The sequence below is a fragment of the Sus scrofa genome, chromosome 10 (genome assembly GCF_000003025.6).
Source record: "Sus scrofa isolate TJ Tabasco breed Duroc chromosome 10, Sscrofa11.1, whole genome shotgun sequence".
In the NCBI taxonomy this organism is placed as follows: domain Eukaryota; kingdom Metazoa; phylum Chordata; class Mammalia; order Artiodactyla; family Suidae; genus Sus; species Sus scrofa.
This window is the reverse complement of record NC_010452.4, coordinates 16604989-16628638: the sequence shown is the minus strand read 5'-3', so window position 1 is coordinate 16628638 and position 23650 is coordinate 16604989. Positions and strand designations below refer to the sequence as shown.

Here is a 23650-nt window from a genome sequence, read left to right as displayed (position 1 = left end):
AGAGTTTAAAAAAAAAATACTAAGTGGGTTTTTAAAGAATTTTGAAGTATGACAAACACAAACATTGGGTCACTTTATGTTCAAATTTTATTTTAGAAATATGAAAACTTTTTGATACTGTATCCTTCTCTCTGTGCCTATCATGATGCTTGGCACATAGTACTCAATAACATTTTAATAACTGACAGGTTTGCTTGAAGAAAAATTTTTAGGATACACATGAGGAAATTCTGTTAAGTCTATGGAGAAGAGTTACATGTGCTTCATTCAGTGACATATAGATTTAAACCAGATGATCTTAATGAAAGGTCATTTGGTGATTTTGTTATCCTGAAATGTCTTAGTAGAAATCTTTCCAACAGCTACAGCTTATTGTTTGGGAATTTTCAAAAGGTACCACACCTGAACTTAGCAACACTTGTGTGAACCTGTATTCATTCTTCATATTGAGTTAAAAAGCATTTTACAAGGTGGACACGTTGTTTAACTTTGTTTTACATTTCCTAGATTGCAGTGCAAGGCCAATAAATTAAACCCAGGCAGTTCTGTCGCTAATTACACCCAACTTCGCTTGAGTATCAGATATTCAAATCCGTTTTATGAATATGGTAGAGAGAATAACAACTGTAAAACAAAGCAGTGTGCATGTAAGTGACTGTTAGCGTGCATTTCAGAAAGGATAAATGCTCACCATATGGTACAATTACTGTGTCCAAGTTTTCAAATTAGCTTCTCTCATCCTCCTTATTACTGTCTTTAAAAAGAGAGGAAAAAACCCAACATGATTTATCTACTCTGCAGCAGAACTCTTGACGCAAAACAGCAGCCCAGTTCTGTCCAGTTTTTTTTTCCTTTAGCATAATAGAGGCTGTCGGACTTTTTTATACTAATTACTGTGTGAGCCTCAGATGAACCCCCTTCAATTCACAGGGCTTTGTTAAGGGAGGAGCTGTCAATGTGTCTGCCCGTTTGCAGCTGTGCTGTGGCTTTAGCTTGCTTAACATTATGCTGCTTTTTAGACTTGACAGAAGGGATTTTTTTTTTTTTTTTTTTTTTTTTTTATTAAGGCAAAGCAGCCTTGTAGCGAAATGGTTTAAGCAGCTGCATTGTAGGGAAGCACAAAGAAGTTATTATTGTGTCTGTTGAGGGGGGTAGGGTGGAGGGGGAGATATTCGGCTGCTGTTGATGCCGATTGTTGACTTGCCATCTGCCAGATAGGGAGAAGAAAAAAATGACAGCTCCAGCAGGGTGTTCAAGAGGTTGTTTGGAGAGACGCATAAACATGTGCAGATGTCGAACTGAATAATGGCTAGAACTTGAGACGGTTTATGATGCTGCTGATGTTTGTGCACATACAGAGCCAATGTACGTGTGGATTTGGTTAACCAAGGGGACACACTAATTATCCTTGTTTTCCCGCGTGCCCCTTCCCCTTAGTTCGCTAATTAGTTTAGGAGCTTAGTATTTCCTCTTCCTTCTCTTATTCAAGTCTAGTTTTAGAAAACAACTTCTCTTAAAATGACAATAAAAACTTTATTTCTCCATATAGATGATAGCTATTCTATTTGCTGCGTTTTACGTGTGAACTGCTGCCTGGTAAGAGGAGGTTTTGGTTAGGAGATAAGTCAGGTGAATCCCAGTGCTCTTAATATAACAGTAGTCAAGATGTTAACCATGATTTGAAACTGAATTGATTTTATAGCCTACCAGCAGGGGTGAGATGGAGAGTACCAAATGCGTTGACTAAGTACTTCCGTCGTACTTGGAACAAAGATGTTTACTAGTTGGGAAACAGAGTTATCTGAGAACCTGCCCTTCTTGGTTAACACATTTTCTGTTACTTGTCTTTGAGTCTATGAATGACAGTTACACATTTCTATGGAGTAATGAATTGGTTGTATGTTTCCTTCTGATTCATTCTTGTCCTCAGGTATTAGAGACTTGATAATCTGAAATATTTTGAAATGCTGTGATAGCGCTTAAATGTAGGGTGCAGTTAATGTTTATTTAAATGGGTTTGTTTAAACCAGTTTATTTACACTGGTTCTGTGTTTTTATTACTTTGACCTTAAATAATTGAGAAGGAGTAGTGGTGTTAGGTAAAATTTCTCAGAGGTACTTAGGCTGTAAAACACCTCAAATTTTTGTAAAACATCAAAACTAATCACAGTATGAGTGAAATTACTAGAAGATGGAAAGAGAAGCCCTGACTTTTCCTTCTCTTTTCTTCTTTCTTTCTTTTTTCCTTCTATTTGGATATCTTCTGCAAAAAAGTATGTGTGGGGAATTAGAGTTTTCACTTTGACTTTTGGTAAACTCATGCTTTCCTAAAGCATTTAGGGTTTTGTTGCATAATTGTTTTTAAAAAAAGCATTAAGTGTGGTTGAAAGGCAAACACAGTAATGTCTTTCTGAAAGGACTAAAGGGAGTTTATTTGTTATTTTATACTCTTCACGAAGAAATACAGGTCAGGTCTGTTGAGGAAAACTTTCTGTCGATTTTTCCTCAAGTGACTAACCCATATTTGCTGAAAAGGCATAGAGAACCATCAGCTACTTTGGACTTTTCCTTTGTCTCATATATTTAATTTCTTCTTTTGATTTGGAAGGCTACAAATATGTCCATATTTTGTATGTAGAATTATGTACATATGTTCATAATTTCCTAGTCAATCCTGATAGCCCTGCTAAGCTTGGGAGGAAGCAGTATGCCATTTTCCAAGGAGAGGTGTTAAGCTGAGGGTGTGGTTTGAGGCAGCCAGGATGTTCGCTTGAGAGGCTGAGCAAAAACACGTTTGAGTAAGAGCCAACTTGGAGGTCTGTGTTTTGTTCATCTTGTTACTTGAGAGCCATTTGCAGAATTGTAGTATAGGCAGTTCCTAATACAGTGATTGAAATATTCAAGGCAGAGTGTCTTTGAAGTTACATACACTTGGACTGTGTGAAATATGGCTTAACTTGGATGAGTGAATTTATGAAAGTCCTTTAGCCTATTTAAGTGTGTTTCTTCATGCATTCATAGAAGGAAACAATCACTGATATTCACAGATCTTGTGAGGATTAAATGAGATAATATGTTTGGAAAGTCTGGAACATGTGTAACAGCAGCAGTTAGTACTCTTTTTGTTAGATGCCATGTGGAAGTCTAAAGGCTGTGACTATTGTTCACTGAAGTGCTCTGTTCCAAAGGGAGCAGACACAGTTCTAGAGGCCGTTTAAGATGCGAGGTCTTTTTCTTAGAACCTTATGATGAGTGATTTATGTCTGTTTCATAAATCTGAAGGGAGATCAGCTATCTAAGGAGAATATCAAGAAAATTGTTACATGTAACTATTTTTGGGGTGGAGGATGAATGGTTTTCAGTCATGATTTTATTTTGTATCTTATAAAATTATTTTTCTACTTAAAAACTGCAAGATTGCAGAAATTGGATTAATTCCCTTAATTCAATATTAATCTCATTATTTTGGAGCTATGCTTTTCTCTGCTGTGGCCAATACTTAAGCTATATTTGGGTTATGATGATGATTTATTTTTTTTGGCCACACCTGTGGCACTTGGAAGTTAGCAGGCCAGAAATGGAACCTGCACCACTGCAGTGGCAGTGCTGGATCCTTCACCTGCTGCGTCACAAGGGAACTCTGGGTTATAATTATTTTTAAAATAAGGTTTGGGAACACATTACAGTTATTAAATATAATAATTGGAGTGAACAGGCAACATTAAAACAGTATCTCCTCGGGGAGTTTTAAAGGATTGTTCGATTGTTCCATCTCTTTTTTGTGGACAAACTGATCAAGCTCATATAGTGATAAAAGTGCTGGGATAAGTAGAACTGTTTTTAGAAGAGTGAAGAGGAAATGGCTTTGATTCACCTGAGGGGAATTGATAAATTCAGGATAGGATGGTGAACTCCCACTCAGATGGAGATGATCCTTTTCCATTTTTCTTTTAACATTCTTGTTTCTGTCAGGCATTCTCTCTTTACTAAGTGTTACTCAGTAATTTTGCATGAAAGTCAGGGGATGCTGCACCTGGGAGAGCTGCCTGATCCAGTTTCTAAGAGTGGTTAAGAGGACTGGGTATAGTGAATAAGGAGTTCTCTTTTGAAGACTGAATTGGTTATATTAACAAATAGACTGCAATTGAGCAATGCTAGCTTCATACAAGGGTGTTTTAATGTTAAGTAGTGCATGGTAATGGATGCCAGTATTCAGATACAGGTAGTCGTGTTGTACTCTTAATTTTTTTTGAATGGTATGTTTGCCAAAAGAAGAACTTACAGTGCCAAAGAAGTGGAAATACCCCAAAGCCTATGAAATGTTGTATCACAGATAAGGATGAAACTGTTAAACACCGAGGACATTTTCACTTATGAGTGAGACTGTACTTGGTTTATGTTCAGGGTAATTCAAAAAACTTTAGGAATTTCTAGCTTTCATGTTATATAGATGTATTTGAATTGTGCCTCAGGAAAAAAAAAAATCCTGCATGAATAGTAATTTTTAACAATATTGGCCAGTATGTTGAAAACAGAGTATTTCACTGTCTGACATTCTTTAAGGCATCTTGCTAAATGTTTTGCCTTAAAATTTTTAATGTGTTTAGTTTAAAGAAAATCTGATTAAAGATGTTAGTAAACTTGGTAGCACTTTTTAGAACAGAAGACGATTTAAGATACAAAGGCAGAAAGGCTTAAACCGTGAAGTTCATGTATTTTTTTTGGCTAGGCAAGTCACTTATTTGCTTTGAGACTGCAACACAGCATCAAAGTTCATAATTTTATACTTTTAAGTGAAAGCACATAGAACAGCAGCTGTTGTTTCCTGGCATCTTTCTGAAGAGATATTTAAACTTAAGTATATATATTTATTACAGAGAAGAATTTTATGAAATGACCTTCTTTCCCATCTCTGCATTTGCGTTATGTTCAACTGACTCTGTTAAGATAGTTCTTTGTACTTTCTGTTTTACTAAGATAGGACTTGGAATTTAGTTTAAAATTTTTTTCTTTGACCTTAAAAAATCTCCATTATATGGTATAATTTAAAAAGAATAAAACTGTCTAATTCCAGTAGTACATATTTTTAAAACCTAGTTTCCTCCAAGTTATGCCAGGTATTGTCATCATTCCTAAGTGGAGAACTAGACCTTAAGTTACAGAAGCAAGGACTTACCTTAAAAGTAAATAAAGAACACATTGTAGATAAAAGCATCTTTCTATTAAGGGGAAACCATGTGTCAGGAGATCTTACTGTGTAAAACAAAATCTTGTTATTTACCTGTGTATAATAATTTATCTCCTTTCAACAGGTCACTCACTTATAAGACAGCTCTTTGTTTTTAGGCTGGCTTTATTTGGGGGTGGCGGGGGGGAGTGGCGGCAGTATGCAGTTTAGACTTGGATAGTCACCAATTAACATACATAAAACTCTGATATGATGGTTGGCACTTTTTATATTCTTAAAAGTCTGTCAGGGCACTGCACTATATATAGGGTGAGTTATTCAGTATTTTGTGCATCCTAAAAAAATCTCTGCCAAGCGAATGCCAGAAAACATTTTTACTAATTTGTGTGAAATAGATAGTTTCTGAGGAAAAGGGACAAAACACCCAAGGCACATTGCAATAGAGTCTAGAAAGTAAATTAATACGTGAAGATTTTTATAGTTTTAGAATCAACATGGAAATTAATTGGGTGCTTTGACCCGTCAGTGCCAGTTTGTCATTTGTATTATATTTTATTAGTAAATGAATGATTTATAACAGATGAGCCTATTGGCTTTTAGCTGCATATAAGAAAAACTGGAACACCTATAGTTTGGGGCTGAATGTTAATCTCTTTGAAATACTTTATCTTTCTTGAAAATTTTGTATGTTCTTGATAACCTGCAACTTTTAAAAAACACATTTTTCTACAGAGACCATTACATTAGAAACTTAATACAATATTTAAACAGCATAGAATCATTTATATAATTTTTCATTTTATTGTATTTTGAAGCCTCTATGATATTGAGGCTTCAAGTCATTTTCCTTCAGGATGCGTTGGTTTATAGAAAATCTTTTCTCTCAAACTTGCTGGAAACATTTGAAAGCAAGCATTACTGTGCTTGTAGAGGTATGGACAATGAAGAGGAAAGAAATGTTTGTATGTAGTGAGCAAATATACCCACTTCAAGTTACTTTATTGAAATTTATTTTTATTAGAATGGTAGGTAAAGATTGTTTGCTGAAATTTCAGTGTATGTGTTAGGTAATACTGCCCTCAGAGGGCCATGGTAAGTAAATTCATTTTGAACTTTGAGAAGCAGCTTTTCTGCTCTGGGGAGGAGAAATGGACTTCTTTGGATCATCGAGCAGCGTTTGATGTGTGGTTCCATCTCTTTGATTTGTTCTGCTCTTTAAACGTGCTAGCTTTTTCTGTGTACCTCACTTTGATGACAGCCTCAAAGCATGTTCAGTTCTTTTCTAAGAAAATGCTAGCAGTTGACTGGCCACACATTGCCAGATGAGATAGGTTTACAGGGAGGATAAGGAAAGTACCTAGGAAAGTTAAGATGATTTTCCTGGGTGTGTTTTACTTTATGTCTCTTTGATAGCAGATATTCTGGTACTCAATATTATTTGAACCACACTTTTGAATGTGTGGCAGCATTCATTGAAATGGAAGCATTATATTCCCTCCAGTTTTATAAACTTAAGCGTAATCAGATCTTTAAGATGCAGTATATCAAGTACCATGTACTTCACTGGATATGCAATTGTTATACGTAAATGTACCAGAAGTTGAAATACATTATTATTTCATTTATAAAAGCCTAACATTAAAGTGTGGTTGAACATGTCTCTGAATTCAGAGTATTTAAGACTGAATGATCATTAACTTGTGCAATGAAAAGGTGGAGTGGAAGGGCCAATGTCAGAATAATGAGTTCTGTGCTTTTGCTTTTTGGCTTTTGTATATAGGTAACTTTCTTAGGAGATAATTTGAAAGAAACATTGAGCTGTTTAGTAATAAATCCAGTGGAATGCTTGATTTCCCCCCTCCCCACCCCGGAGTTACTTGATCGTGAATTAATAAGGAAGACTTTTTGTGACAGTATTATCTGTTTTTAATGAAAGATTTGAACTGACTGAACATAAATGACGTATACTTCATTATTATCAGTAATAATGAGGGATGAAAAGCAAAGTGAATACCAAAAATTTTTTACCCACAAAGAAACACCTATTTGGCTCAACTAATGTAGAACAGAGGTAATTCGTATAAATGAAATAAATCACATTGAAATTTTTTTGTTGGTTTTTTTTCGTCTGTTTTATTTTGGGGGCTTTTTTATTTTTTTTGTTTTGTCTTGGTGGCCCATATGGAGAACAAACAACCCATATTTGAAATATTTTTAAAAATTATTTTTTAGTTACATAACTTTTAGGTGTATAGCATAATTCAGTATAATTCAATATCTGTATATACTACAGCATGATCACCACCAGTCTACTTCATCCGTCACCATACATTTGATCCACTTCACTCATTTTGCCCACTCTCCAAGCCCCCTTCCTTTCTGGTAAACACTAAACTTTTTGCTGCATCTCTGAGTTTTTGTTTTGTTTGTTCATTTTTTTCAAATATTCAACATAGTGGAAATCATATGGTATTTGTTTTTCTGTCTTACTTCACTTTAGCGTAGTGCCTTCAACATCCATCCATGTTGTTGCAAATGGTGGGATTTCATTCTTTTTTATGGCTGTGTAGTAGTCCATTGCATGCATATATATGCATACTATATATATAGTAGTTCTATTTTTAATTTTTTGAGGAAACTCTATGCTGTTTTCTATAACAGATGCCCCAGTTTGCAGTACCACCAACAACATACTGAGATTCCCTTTTCTCCATGTCTTCTCCAATTTTGTTATTTCTTGTAACAAATTCTATTTTATTTTGAATAGTCCATTTACTTTTGTGTAGTTTAATATGTTGTATACATTTAAGCACTCACATTAGGCACTCACTAAATCTTTCTTGATTAGCCATACTTTTAAGAGGTTTTATTCATTTAACAAATGCTTATGTAATACTTAGTTTGAGGCAGCTGTTATATGGGCGTTACAAATGTTAATTGATTTCTCATTCACTACTGCTGTCCCCGTTTGCCAGAAGAGAAAGTTTAGGCACAGAGATGAGACAACATGCCCAAGAGTTGGCATTTGAACCCTAGACTTGAGAGTGCGTGCTCTCTTCTCTGCTACGTGGGGCCTCGTCTTGAAAGCTTGGGCAGCATGGAGGAGTAGAATTTTTGTTGATTTCAATAGATTTTCATTCAAATCTCAACTTTGTCTTTTGCTTGTGACCAGTGTCTCAGAGCCTCAGCCTGACCGTCTGTAAAGAAAGTGCCCCTTTCCCCGCCTCTCCCTGCCTACGTGCAGGGTGTCTTGTGCACGATGCCTGAGCACAGTGCTTGGCTCAGTCCATTCAAGGGTGTCCTTGCCATTCTTACACCCTCTATAAGGTACACGTCTCAGGAAGTGTCCCCCTAGGAAAAGCAAAGGAGAGACGCAAGAGGTTACCACCAGCCGTGGATTCAGCCTCAGAAGGAGAGAGTTGGTGATTTCATGCAGTGTCATTTTGGGTACCTTGCTATTGGGAATTTATTATAGGAGACCATCTGTTGGTGAGTGTCTAAGATGAGACCTGATTCTGTTTTGTTGCATCTGAGTCGAGAAGGCAGTGATTTTAACTTCGGGTTGGGATGGTTGAGTCACCTGGGGGTTTTTTCCAAATGGCGCAGGCCTCTCCTCCTCATGAGTGCACACAGCCTTCTCTGCCAGCGCCGTCTCCCTGCCATAGTGAGGCACTCTTGTTGGTGTATATTCTACCCATCAGGTGTGTTAGAACAGAAAATGGATTAAGCTGCACAGGGCTGTGTTACAGTGGGATTTCCATTTGAGAGAGCTGCTACGGGCTGGCTCTGTTCTGCACAGTGGTGGGTTTACACGTCCATTCAGTTAATGGACGATGCCAGCCTGCTCTGCAGTGGGTGCTGGAGGAGGTCCCTGTGGTGAGTCGGTCGGTTTGGAAATGGACTCGGCATCTCCCAGTTTGACATTCATTAATGAGGCTGTTTATTGAGGTGTAGGCTATTACATTAATTTTGATATTTAGAGAATATGATGTGAAATGGTTACAATAAGGAAGTTCTAAAACCTTCTGATGAAAGCTTTTTAAAATGGTCCGTTTCTTTGGAATAGTTGAAAATTCTGTGGCCCTAGCTACTTGTAATAGTGCAGGAATGACTATATGTGTGGTGTTGGGGACTTTGTGCTGTAATGCAGAAAGCAGATTAAAAAGAAAGCTTTGCTTTTGCAATCTCCAAGGGCGTAAATGTAAGCAAAATAATAATTTAGCTCACATTTAACCCAGCAGGAAGCTGAGTACAAATCGAGTAATTCTCCACAACATATCTACAGCTATGTAAACTAATCTCATGGTTTATTCTTCACTAAATTACCAAGATGCTATTTTTCTGTTGGCTAGTTCGTTATGTGTGCTTTTCTCACAGTAAAACTTAATACTATAACTCTATTAAGATGTTCTTAGGTTTAAAAGAATAATTAATAAGTATCAGCTTTTTGGCTTGCAATGTAATGTTTCTAAAAACAAAGGGAACTAGGATTTGATTAATTTATAGAATACTATGAAACAAGTACCAGAATGCTTAAAGGTAGATGGTAATTGTGCAATTTTCTGGATAACAAAAGAAAATTATAAAGTAGACTAAGTACTGGCAGACCAGGCACTCTGAGATCTTAGAGAAGCTGGCACTCTACCATCTTGTGGTATTCAGTGCATAGGTACCGTTCTTATCATTGCTTCAGCTTCAAACCAAATATGGACCCCAGCCTTCTTTAGAAAATAGATACGAAAACCATACCTAATGTAAAAATGACAAGTTCATGCATTATGCAGTGGAAGCAAAAATTCTTGATTCTAACGTGCTTTTCAAAATAATCCTGAAGGAGCATATGTGGTAAAGCAGAAGAACGTGGGTACATCTGGAAAGCTTTTAAGACATCTTGGAAGCACAATGCGAAATCACCAAAATTGTAAACCCCTTCCATCTGGCCAGTTGCCGTGGTACCCATTGACCAGCACAAGAGCAGACAAATCTCTCAAAGACCGTATGTGATAGCCGGACAAGCTGGGTGAAATCATCATAAAGATTTTGCAGTGTGACTTGATTAATCAATACTGTGCAGAAAACCACAAGAGGCAAAAAACCAAGCACAGGCAACATCCTGAAATGGGAAAGGTTAAAGTGTGCTGTATGTCGTGCTGGCGGGAAGTAGCATCATCAGCTGTATAACCATGCTTCTCTGCTTGTATGGTCGTTGGGCTTCAGAGAGGAATGGGTGCAGTGCCTCATCTTGAATTACCACAGCAGCAAACCTGGAGTAATCAGTTCTTTCATGAATTGTTGAAGGACCATATGCTGATATGCCTCCCAGTCTCTTCCCCCACAGTAATGCATCAAACAGCAGTTATTATTGAGCACTTTTTTCAGGAGGCACATAGGATGCTAGCTGGAAATGCCAAGGCATAGGAGGTGTTGCCATTCCTCAGTATGACTTCGTGGACTATTAAGAGTGATTAAGAAAGTGGGAGAAATTTTTATTTTGAATTTTAATTGCTCAATAACCTGCTTTTTCCTAGCTAACTCTCCTCACAGCTGCCTCTGTACCTAAAGCTCCATGAGGACAGGTGCAGTGACTGTATCGTTCGTTGCTGCATTCTCAGTGCTGTTTTTAGTGCCTTTTTTTTTTTTTTTTTTTTTTTTTTTTTTAGTATTATACTTACTAAGTATATTTGAATGAGTGCCCATTTTCCCCAATTTTAAATAAAATTGTTGAAAGAACCTTATTCTTTGCTCTATGGTACTTACTGTACAGTACCTTAAAATGAGTGAGCTGGACAGGAGTCAGTAATGCTTTTGGCGTGTTTTGCAGACATCATCTAGTTTTCATATATCATCAACACACATCCAAAGCTGGTTAATGGCTGTTTGTCCAAGAGGTTGCATAAAAACACCATAGAATTTAACAATTTTAATTTGCCCAAGGGCAAAGTAAAACATCCTTGGAAAGGACTTAATAAAAGTAGAATAGTAACCTAAAAATACAGGTTTTCAGAAGCTGGAAAGTCTAGTCAATGTATATTTAGTAAGCACCTACAGTATGCAGAAGCACTTTGATTTATTAAAATTTCAGATTGTCCCTATGCAGTTGAAAAATTGTTGCTATGCTAGCTCACTGCAGTGGAGATAATATTTTTTAAAATTTAGGGTTACTTTCAAGACATCTGTAAAAGATTACCACTTCAGTGGAAAAACTCATTTCTACTCCCTGGCAGAGGCATAAGTAGGGCTTTTACTTTGAACCAATTGGAATATGACAGTTGGATCTGCTATTTAGAAGTGTAACAGGCTGGAGTTCCCTGGTGTCACTGCTGTGGCTTGACTTCAATCTCTGGCTTGGGAATTTCCACAAAAAGTAACAAGCAATTTCAAGGATTGCAATTTTTTTTTCCCTTTCCCTTTTCCTTTTTTTTTTTTTGCTTGTTTTGTTGGCTGTACCCATAGCATACGGAAAGTTCCTGGGCCAGGGATCAAACCCATGCCACAGCAGTGACTCGAGCTACTGCAGTGACACTGCTGGATCCGTAACCTGCTGAGCCACATGGGAACTCCTGGAAATGTTTTATTATCGTGCATTTCTTCAGTAACTATATTTAGTTTTAAGATATTTGCAATATAGTGTACTGTTAAGAATTATATATTCAGTATTTATTTGTGGTGCTAATACTTATTTATGAAAATCCACTAGTGGAAAAAAGATTCCACTATGTTTTCTTTTAGGTAGTTCGTATGTGTAAATGTGGTTCGCATTTGTCAAAAAGTAGCCAAGTACTTACTGGGAACCATAAAATGAAATAGATTTTATACTGAAATTAACATCAAACCTCATTTTGTCTTAGATAAAAATGGACTCATAAAGACTAATGGCTTTTTAAAGTCACATAAATTTATTTTTATTGAAAGCTGTCATTTTTTGGTTTAAAGCACTCCTTTGGAAATTCTTAAAACATTTACATTTCCATGATAGTATATATACCCTGTGTATGTCATTTAATAGAGCTAATTCAGAGAGATCTAGGATGTTTGCTCTTTCTTTGGAAAATTAGTTACTCCTCTGATAGCTGTTCTACCCCTATCTTAAAAAAGAGGTAAAATATTAAATTAGTGCTATGTTTTTATATTGGATAACCTTTTTTATTCCTTTACACAGGACTCAAGTATTATATACCTGACACTAGCTAAAGAGACTTTTTTTCTGCTGACGGGAGTAAATTTATCACTGTTGCCTCATTTATGTTAATTCTTCTGAATAAGTGCTATTTTGATTAGTAGGATATTTGATATGCAGTTGTAGATGGATTGTAAATGATAATACTAGAAATCATAATTTTTTTTTTGTCTTTTCTAGGGCCACACATCTCTGGCGTTTGGAGATTCCCAGGCTAGGGGTCTAATCAGAGCTGTAGCCACTGGCCTATGCCAGAGCCACAGCAATGCCAGATCTGAGCCATGTCTTCAACCTACACCCACAGCTCCTGGCAATGCCAAAATCCTTAACCCACTGAGCGAGGCCAGGGATCGAACCCGTAACCTCATGGTTCCTAGTTGGGTTCATTAACTACTGAGCCACGACGGGAACTCCTCATTTAATAATTTTAAAATAATCTAACACTTGCTGTATGCCAGGTAATGTTCTAAATCCTTTTGCATTATGTCCTTACAAACTCTTCAGGTAGGTTATGATTCTCATTTTTCAGATGAGGAAACTGAGGTGTAGAGAGGTTAATTTCCTGCAGGTCATAAATGGAAGAGTTGGGATTCAAACTCAAGCTATCCCTCAGAGATGACAAAGACAAACAATAATACATCTTAAAAACTTAGGTTATGATTAAAAATAGAAATACAGTATAAAAAGCTGGATATTCTCAGGAATTTTAAGTTGATATTTGTTTCAGCTTTATGATGAGTCATAACAATACTGCCTCTTTCTTGACATACCTGTGAAAATACCTTCACCTTCTTAGCCAGCGATGAGCTTTGAAGCCTATATCTAAGCAAGTATGAGTGGCCATTGGTAATTTTAAAAGCTATATCACCTATATTTATTACAGAAACCAGAATTTCAGTTTGAGATTGTTAGAAGTAAATTATTAAGGTAAGAAAGATGACAAAAGTCCAGAATCTGAAGTCATTATATATAACTAAATAAAACAGCTTCTTCCACCTCCCCATTTCATAGATAGGATTCTCTTCTGTTTATAGGAGTGATGTGGATTTTTCCCTTTTCATGCAGAAGATATTAACTATGGGTCTCTGTACTGCTCATGCCAAGAACTTAATCAGTAGGGTTTTTGGGAGGTTCTTTTGTCTTTTTGGGGGGAGGTTTGGGTATCTATAAACAAGCCTTTGTTGGGTTTAGGGCTGAGAAGCTGCGTTAGTTTTCTCAAGCTGCTGTCACAAATTACAGCAAATTGGGTGCCTTGGAACCACAATGGTTTATTCTCTCACAGTTCTGGAGGCAAGAAGTTAGCATTAAGGTAGCAGCAGGTGTAAGTGAGAATCCAGGTGTAACTGTGGAGACTTTGGAGGAGAATCCATCCCTTGCCTCTCCCAGCTTCTGGTGTCTTCATGTGTTCCTTGGCTTGTGGTCATCACTCTACTCTCTGTCTCCATGGTCACATTGCCTCTTCCTCTTTTCTGTATGTCACATCTTCTGCTTCACTGTTACAATGATATTTGTAATTGGATTTAAGGCTCAGCCAGATAATCCAGGATAAGCTTCTCAAAATCCTTAACTTAATCACATCTTTTGCCAATAAATGTTCCTAGGTTCCAGGGATTAGGGTGCATCCATATCTTTTGGGGTTCACCATTTGGTCTACTACAGAAGCCAAAATAGCAGAAATCTTTTTGGAAAATGTGTTTTGATATTGGTAATAGCATACTTCAAAATACATAAAGCCTCCAGCCAAGGAGTATGAGAAAGAATTGGAAGCATCCATTAAGATAGAAAGTTGTGATGGTATCTTATCCAGGTATGACTAGTGTTTGCTGAAGGTTTATCATGACAGTGCATGCAAATTTCCGGTGTATATTGATGCTACCCATAAAATAATCTCTTCAGAAAACTTGGTATCCCATAAATGCTTTATTTAACCAGACTTTCTCCCCATTATAACGAGGCTGCCTCTTAAGTTAGTTGAAATCTATGGACTATAAATATGAAAGCAGGAAGTTCCTGTCATGGCTCAGCGGTAACAAATCCAACTAGTGTCCATTAGGACTCAGGTTCCATCCCTGGCCTCACTCAGTGGCTTAAGGGTCTGGCCTTGCCTTGAGCCATGCTGTAGGTTGCAGACATGGCTTGGATCCTGCTTTGCTGTGGCTGTGGCGTAGGCCGGCAGCTACAGCTGCAATTCAGTCCCTAGCCTGGGAACTTGCATATGCCATGCGTGGTCCTAAAATACAAAACAAAACAAATGAAAGAATGATGCAACTTAGTTTTAGTGTAGCAGGTATAAACTTAGGTGTAGATGCTGTGCTGATAAGATGTGATTGATTTTTAGCAATCGATCGTAAAAGAATTGGTGGCAGAAAGCGTACTTTTAATCTAGGCACCTGGCCCTGTAAAAGCCAAGACTTTAGGGTCCTGTTTTTAGAACAGCCTGAGAAGATGTGCCGTATTTTGAACTCTCTGCCTCAACTGAGTGAGAAAAGTGTTCACTTCCTTTTCCATGACCAGCTGGGCAAGACCCAGTTTTCCTGGGATCTCCAGTGCTGCAGAAGCCATTCTACTTTGCCGGCAGTGTGCACAGTCTCTTGCCAAGATGCTGTGAAAAGCTATAATTTTTTATATTCTTTTAAACTAGGAATATCACCCTTCTTCTGTACCTGGGTCTAGAAGGTGGCAAGAAGCTTAATTTTCTGTTTTATTAATACTTTATGAGTTAGTGTCCTCTGTAAGGTCCATTTCTTTGGGCCTTAGTTCCATTTTTGGAACTAGAGGATGAATATTTAATTAGGCTAACACATTGTGCTATTATATGAGCTTTACTTGAGAATGTTTATAGAAATCTATAAAAAAGGGTCTGCTTTCAGGAAATATTCAGAACCCTTCTCCAAATTTTAGAGGGCGTCTGAAATCTGGTATAACACTGAAATAGAAGCTTTATGAGTTGGAGACCATGGGGTTTTTTTGCTTTTCAGGGACATAGCTGCAGCATATGCAAGTTCTCAGGCTAGGGGTCAGATTGGAGCTACAGATGCTGACATACACCACAGCACGGCAATGCCAGATCTGGGCTGCATCTATGACCTATGCCACAGCTCATGGCACTGCCAGATCCTTAACCCACTGAGCGAGGCCAGGGATTGAACCTGCATCCTCAGGGATACTAGTCAGTTTCATAATCCACTGAGCCACAACGGGAATTCCCTGTGTTTGCTTTTTTTTTTTCTGCTACTGTGTCCCCAGCCCTTAGAACAAATTGATAAATATGTGCATGCACTCTAAGTACTTTCTCAGAAAGTCAGTTCACATTATAGACGAAAAATAACAATAAAAATTGGATTCAGGAGTTCTTTGTAAATTTGAGATCCACTATTAGTTTAATGTAACAGTACAACTGTTGATTAACAGTCAAATAAATTAATAAAATTTTGTGAGAAATGCTTATTTTTCTCTAATCAAGAAGGGAAATTTTGACTTTTCAATTTTCTGGGATAAATGGTTCTGTCAGAGTCTTGGTATAATTACTATGTAGCAAGGGTGCATGATAAGTTTATTTTTAAGAACATTTTGACAACCAGAAGCCCTGCCATAAACCATGTAAAATATTTTAAATTTCCTAAGATTGGTTTAATAAAAAACATGAAATGTATGTGGTGATGTTTTGTCTTTCATCTGAACTTACATTTAGTGGCAGACAGGATATTCTTAGAAATGATAAGGAGTATTCTTTCTTTATATACGTATATGTATCTATATATTCTTTTTTTCCCGTACTGTCTTCTATCATGTTCCAACCCAAGAGACTGGACATATTTCTCTGTGCTGTACCGTAGGTCCCCATTGTTTATCCATTGCAGAAGTAATAGTTTGCCTCTATCAGCCCCAAACTCCCCCTGCATCCCACTCCCTGTCCCCTCCCCACTGTCAGCCACAGGTCTGTTCACCATGCTCATGATCCATTTCTCTATACAGGAGTGGAGTTGCTGGATCACATGGTAGTTTTATATTTATAGTTTTTTGAGGAACCTCCATACTGTTTTCCACAGGGGTTGTACCAATTTACGTTGCCACCAACAGTGTAAGAGGGTTCCCTTTTCTCCACACCCTCTCTAGCATTTGTTATTTGTTGACTTGTTAATGATGGCATTCTGACCAGTGTGAGATGGTACCTCATTGTAGTTTTGATTTGCATTTCTCTAATAATGAGTGATGTTGAACATTATTTCTTTTAATTATACATTTTTTAAGGTAAGGTTATTTAGAACTCCTAAAAAATAAAAAAAAAAATGGGTACAAAGAAATGGTGTTGTCTCAGTTTTTTCTTTAAAATTAAAAAAAATGCTGTTTCATTTTCTGTTGTAGGTATTGAACTACTACTTATTTACCTTATGAAACTTAGAACATTTTGTGTCAATACAAATGTTACTGTTTTAAAATAGTAGCATTTGGTATCTATATATGTCACTGATGAGAAAATTAATAGCTAAATAGTTTCAAATTTTACATAGGAGTACTTAAATATGAATGGAAAAATAAGTACAATTAAGAAAACTTTTTTTAAGATTACTCAAAATTAGTTAACTTCATTTTTTTTTTTTTTTTTTTTTTTTTTTGGTCTTTTTGCTATTTCTTTGGGCTGCTCCCGTGGCATATGGAGGTTCCCAGGCTAGGGGTCGAATCGGAGCTGTAGCCACCGGCCTACGCCAGAGCCACAGCAACGCGGGATCCAAGCCGCATCTGCAACCTACAGCACAGCTCACGGTAATGCCGGATTGTTAACCCACTGAGCAAGGGCAGGGACCGAACCCACACCCTCATGGTTCCTAGTCGGATTCGTTAACCACTGCACCACGACGGGAACTCCCTAACTTTATTTTTTTAACCAACTTTTTTTAAATTTTTTATTCTTATTTCCCCCAACACACTTTTTTTTTCCCCACTGTGCAGCATGGGGACCCAGTTACACATACATGTATACATAATTTTTTCTCCCATTGTTGTGCTGCGTTGTAAGTGTCTAGATACAGTTCCCAGTGCTACACAGCAGGATCTCATTGTTAATCCATTCCAAAAGCAGTAGTTTGCATCCGTTAACCCCAAACTCCCACTCCCTCCCCCCGGGCATCCACAAGTCTCTTTTTCAAGTCTATGATTTTCTTTTCTGTGGAAAGGTTCATTTATGCTGTATGTTAAATACCAGATATGAGTGATATCATATGGTATTTGTCTTTCTCTTTCTGACTGATTTCACTCAGTATGAGAGTCTCTAGTTCCATCCATGTTGCTGCAGATGGCATTATGTTATTCTTTTTATGGCTGAGTAGTATTCCATTGTGTATATACACCACGTCTTCCTAATCCAATCATCTGTCGATGGACATTTGGGTTGTTTCCATGTCCTGGCTATTGTGACTAGTGCTGCAATGAACATGCAGGTGCATGTGTCTTTTTTAAAGGAGTGTTTTGTCTGGATATATGCTCAAGAGTGGGATTGCTGGATCATATGGAAGTTCTATGTATAGATTTCTAAGGTACCTCCATACTGTTCTCCATAGTGGCTGTACCACCTTACATTCCTACCAACAGCTCAGGAGGGTTCCCTTTTCTCCACACCCCCTCCAGCACTTGCTGTTTGTGGACTTTATGAATGATGGCCATTCTGACTTTTTTTTAAAGGGAACTGTGGGTTTAGCATTCTGGTTTTATAAATTAGGCCTGTTTTTTCACATTAGGGCCGTATCTTTTAGGAAATCAAAGTGAGAAGGGGGGGTCTCAGGTTTTCCTTTTCTTTCTCTTCAGTTCCTCTTGTGTGCTTATGCATTTGTGGGGATGTTATATATGCATATTCATTTAGTAAGTTATTATTGAGCATCAGTCCAGTGGCAGTCGCTAACTAGGTTGGGCACTTGGAGTATATCCCTTCAAGGGAAAAGAACTGACAGCATTTACTGCCAGTGGTGAAAACTGACTTTTAAAGTGGAAAGGAGAATTTTGGAGAACATACCTGCTTCCCAGCTTCCCAAGTGCTTACTTTCCTGATGTGATTTGTAGTGATAATGAATATAACTGTGTAATGAAATGTGTCAATATTTGGTGAACTTGATGGGCCAGTGTTCTCTAAATGACCAGTGTGTGATGGTTTGGAGTCCTACAGAGTGTAAAAGAACTCATTCAGTGTGAAATACAGACCAACGGACTTCACATAGCAGAGGACAGAAAGAAAGGTCATTGATAATGATTTCACATTCCACATTGCAGTAAACCTTTTAGAAAATGACTGCTTGTTAAATGCTGGTGTAGTATCAAGGAAAGACATCCATAACTAATTGAATACTCTTCCCTTTTCTAGCCACAAATCTGTTTTAATCAGATTTCCCCCCATATATTTCAACTGAAACAACATACTGTAACAGGTTAAATGTAGAAGCAGGTATGAGAATCTGGCTATCTTATATTAAGCCAAAGATTAAGTTAGAGATTTGCAAAGATGTCAAGCATTTCTTCCTCTAATTTTTTAATTTTTAGAAAATTAAGCTATTTTCATAAAATTATTCATGTTTATGGTGTTTATTACCTTTAAAGAAAGTAATAAAAGTTAAAATTTTCTTTTCAGTTTCTAACACAGTAAATATTATAGATATAATCTACGTAAACAAAAATTTGTTGGGTATATTTAAGTATTAAAAATATTAAAGGGGAGTTCCCGTCGTGGCGCAGTGGTTGATGAATCCGGCTAGGAACCATGAGGTTGCGGGTTCGGTCCCTGCCCTTGCTCAGTGGGTTAACGATCCGGCGTTGCCGTGAGCTGTGGTGTAGGTTGCAGACGCGGCTTGGATCCCGCGTTGCTGTGGCTCTGGTGTAGGCCGGCGGCTACAGCTCCGATTCGACCCCTAGCCTGGGAACCTCCATGTGCCGCAGGAGCGGCCCAAAGAAATAGCAAAAAGACCCCCAAAAAAAAAAAAAATTAAAGGGTTTAAAGAGGTTTGGGATAAGAAGTTTGAGAATTGCCAATTCAGAAGTATAACTCCACACGTAAAATACATATTCAGATGATATTATGAAAGTGTGGAAGAGCTCACATTTATACTAAAAGGCTGATACTTTAAACAGTAAGGAGTCAGTATTTTTGATCAGAAAATGATATAATCAAAGCAGTACATACTGCATTAGAATTAGGTGGCAGTGGTAGATGCTTTAGGGTGGAAGGGGGATGAGTAGAATGGGGCACATTCACAGTGCCCTAGCATTTGGCAGATGTGCTGTGTTAGGACAGTTCAGGTGTGGCTAAGCAGAGAGACTTGTGGAGGTGATACTGACCTAGCTCCTGATGGAGAGGAGAGGGAACAGTCAGATGTTAGGTTTGAGCTTAGGTGACTGGTGTCAAGGGAAACTGATTTGTAGGGAAAGTTGAACTGCTTTTAAAATTTTTGTAGTACTGTGATGAAGCATTTGAGATTGGCTAGCCAGGTAGATATAGCCAGTAGACAGCTGAAAATTTAGACCAGGTAGCCATTGAGTTCTTAGTAGTATCATTGGGCACCTGCGTTGTTTAAAATTAAATAGAATCCTCTCTGAAGTAAGCAAATGGTGATCTGACTGCTAATATGTATATTTTAGTGGCAAATTGATAGCTTATATTAAAATCTGATAAAATACACAGTTACTGAGTATTATGTGCTTGGCACTATGCTGTGTGTTCTTAGTTATTACATTTGCGTGTATGATTGTGTGTGTGGTTTTTAAGTTCTATTAACCCATGTTCTTTCATTTCCTTGATTTGTTTACAGCATTTGTGCAGTTATTTTCCTATTCATAATAATAAAATGTTGTTGAAAGAAGTTATGATCAAGATTTAACAATGAGAATAGACTTTTTCCCTTTCTTTCTAAAAAATGGCACAGTTAGTTTTGGTACATGGAAGAGAAACATCTTTTTCGTGTCCCTCTTATGATAAGTGTTTTTCATCGAAATTCCTTGATACTGTGTGGATGATTTACCAAGGCTTTCTAAAACGGCTGAAAATACACGCTAACAACCATCTGATATGAAAAACTGAACAAAATGTGTACTCAGATGAATGATTCTCTGAAGAAATAATGGTGCAAATGAATTATCAAAGTGTGAAATCATTAAAAACAAAACATGTTTGGGTTTTTATTGAATGTTAATTGCAGGCTTATGTATTTTCTTTTGTAAGCTAAGTTAAAAGAAAATTGCCTATCTAAATTTTTGGAGGCCAGTGTTGTGGGACATATATTGTACCATAATTTATTTTTCACATAAAAGCTGCTGTTCATTTTTTTCCCTAGCATTAACATGCATGCTTTCCTCATGTAGGAGAATATATAAAAAACTGGAGGCCAAGATATTTCCTTTTGAAGACAGATGGCTCATTCATAGGATATAAAGAGAAACCTCAAGATGTGGATTTACCTTATCCCCTCAACAACTTTTCAGTAGCAAGTAAGTTAATTATAATTGTTGATTCACGTTGTATTTATTTATTTTATTTGTATGGCCTCATGTGAGTATATCTTAGGATAGATGCAAAGCCTAGGAAAAAATTTAGGTTTGTATTTCATACCAGAGAAATTTTCAGCTCTGATAGAATTTCGGTTCTATAGCATAGGGCTTACCGATAATATGTGGTCTTATATAATGTCATATAGTTTAATATTTTTTAGAGTTAGAACTTGAATGTGATAAATACAATTTCCCAAATACATACCAGAAGATTTTCTTTTCAAAGTGTAAATAAAGACCTTTGAACTTGGTTGGTGGACTGAACTTGGTTATAAGATGTGGCAGTATTTAGTGCATTTCTAATCAAAGTTTCCTGTTGTGATCTTAGCTCTTTTGATTGATTGTATGATGAGAAACAAGTGATTTACATTAGAAATTATTTTCTGGGGAGATTTTCTGTTTGTAGTTAATTTTTTCTTTCTTACAGATATCTAACAAGATATTTATAATTTAAACTTAGAAATTATATTTTTGCTTGAACAAAACATAATGTTGATAACATGATTTTAATTAATGATAATGTTGATAATTAATTTTAATTACGACTAGGCTTTCAGACTGTTCAGATTACTGATTAATCAATAAAAGAGATGTTCTATGTTAATTCAGGATTAAAGCATTTTAAAAGTTATGTTAAGCTATAATAAAATTGCATAAGAGCTAAAGTCTGAACTAAGATAAACTCTTCAGATACCCTTCTTAATTTTGATTTTAGTTGTGTGTTAGCTATTAGCCACATGTAGAAAAGATATGAGGGAAAATTGAAGCAAAAAATAAATTTAGAAAGTACAATAAAATAGCAACATCAGAAAATCCAAGATAGTAAAAATCTGTGAATGTTATAGAAGTCATTTTATCGTTTTATAGAGCCCCAGTCTTTTTTATGGATACTGTCTTACAAATTTTTTAAAAAATAAAACAAAGGGTTTGTGACATCATTTGAATGCTGAGGATACGAACTGAAAAAAAAAATTATCTGTTTATATAAGTGGATTCTTCTGTAGGAAATTTCAATTTTTTTAAAGTGAGAATACCACTATATGTATGTATTAAGAAAATAATTTTTCTCTTCACCAAAATGTTCATTAGATATTTATGGCTTTCTTTACAGTAGAAAAGTATTCTAAAAATCTTATTGTCAATTGAAATAATACCTTGTGTTTTTGTATTGACTTAAGAACACATTTTCTTTCTAAAGATCTTTTGAGCAGACATTCTAAAGGAATAGAAACTGGCTCTTAAAACATGAGCAGCATATATTACCATATCCAACCTAAAGCCAGTAGTTTCTTAGTTTCTCTGTTTTAATAGCAAATCCTATTGGTTTGTCTGAAATAATTTATAAAGTACAGAACTCCTGTATCTGCTGTTCAAAATGCAGCATTTTTTGACCTTATGAAATTTCACACCCCAACAAGTTTTAAAGACATACTGTATGTCACAGTCTGCCAACATCTGCTCCAACACTTCCACTGGCAGAGGCTGAAATAAATGCTGTGCTCTTGGGGAGAGAACCTATTTAGTGACTGACAGTCAACTTATCCATGAAATCAACATTAGTTGACATCTGTAATCTTGTATAATCAAGTAGTTGTGGGTAGTTGACTCAAACTGGTAAGTGAGGCTAAAGACCAACTCTCGAATTGCAGAATGTGTTTAACATGGATCTTACACTATTTTAAATTGATTGTTTTTAATGCCTGATTTATTAGAAACATAGATTTATAAATGGTAATTATCTGAGGAAGTAAGTAATGCGTAGTGACATGGGCCCTGACTGAGGAAATGGTTCAAGTTGCATCTTCACCGAAAGCCCCGAGTGTGCTCTTGGGCAGGTCACTCTCTGAGTCTCTCTGGTCTTTAGTTCCTTCATCCGCATAGAGAGAGCAGCTGGATTCAGTGACGGTGGAAGGCCCTTTTGGTCTCTGCCGTCCAGTGATTCTGTGAGGGGGGTTTGAGCAAGCCCTTGAAGAGGGAGTCGGAATTCAGCCCATTTGAAGAGAAGGATATTCCAGGCAGAGGATAACAGAGAATGTTTTCAGGGGATGTTAAGAGAAGGAACAGTTGCAGCGAGAGAGGGTAACTTTAGGCAGTAGTTTCCCTTTTGTCCTAGCCCCCTTTAGTATGTGGAAAAAAAGAAATTAGTTTACAAGGTGTTTCTAAGGTATGTTGGGGAATGTTAATTATATACATATATTCTACTGATAGCCATGAGTCCCCTGCTTTTCCTGATAATTAAAACATGGTACATCACATTTAGTCTTTGGTTTCAATGAAATTTTACCAAGATAGGCTTTTTGTCCATATGAAAAAATAAAGTAGAAGGGACTTGGAATTAATGTTTCCTGTCTTCATTAAGTTTTAAATTCCTTTTCTTTTGATTTAAAATTTCCAAAAAAAAAAAAAACCCAATCTTTATACTCACTGTTTCTACTTCGCGTTTTCTTTTTTTTTTTTCGGTTTTCCTAGGGCCACACCCGAGGCACATGGAGGCTCCCAGGCTGGGGGTCTAATTGGAGCTGTGGCCACCAGCCTACACCACAGCCACAGCAATGAGGGATCTGAGCCACGTCTGCAACCTACACCACGGCTCGTGGCAACGCCAGATCCTTAAGCCACTGATCAAGGCCAGGGATCGAACCTGCAACCTCATGGTTACTAGTCAGATTCGTTAACCACTGAGCCACGATCGGAACTCCTGTTTCTACTTCTCAATCCACTACCGTCTAGCTTGCTTGCTTGCTTTCTAAACTAAATTT

At 36.9% G+C, this 23650-nt stretch overlaps 1 protein-coding gene across 8 annotated transcripts in view; it reads left to right on the top strand.

Moving 5' to 3' along the window:
* The window catches only part of AKT3 (AKT serine/threonine kinase 3), a 300281-nt gene that overhangs the window by 113107 nt on the left and 163524 nt on the right, over positions 1–23650 (top strand). For all 8 annotated transcript variants that reach the window (XR_002336106.1, XM_021063994.1, XM_005667942.3 and 5 more), the window contains 1 exon segment: positions 20706–20831. Coding sequence is in view for 6 of the 8 variants with exons in the window: in XM_021063994.1 (XP_020919653.1) it covers positions 20706–20831 (126 nt within the window). In the remaining 2 variants the exon portion in view is untranslated.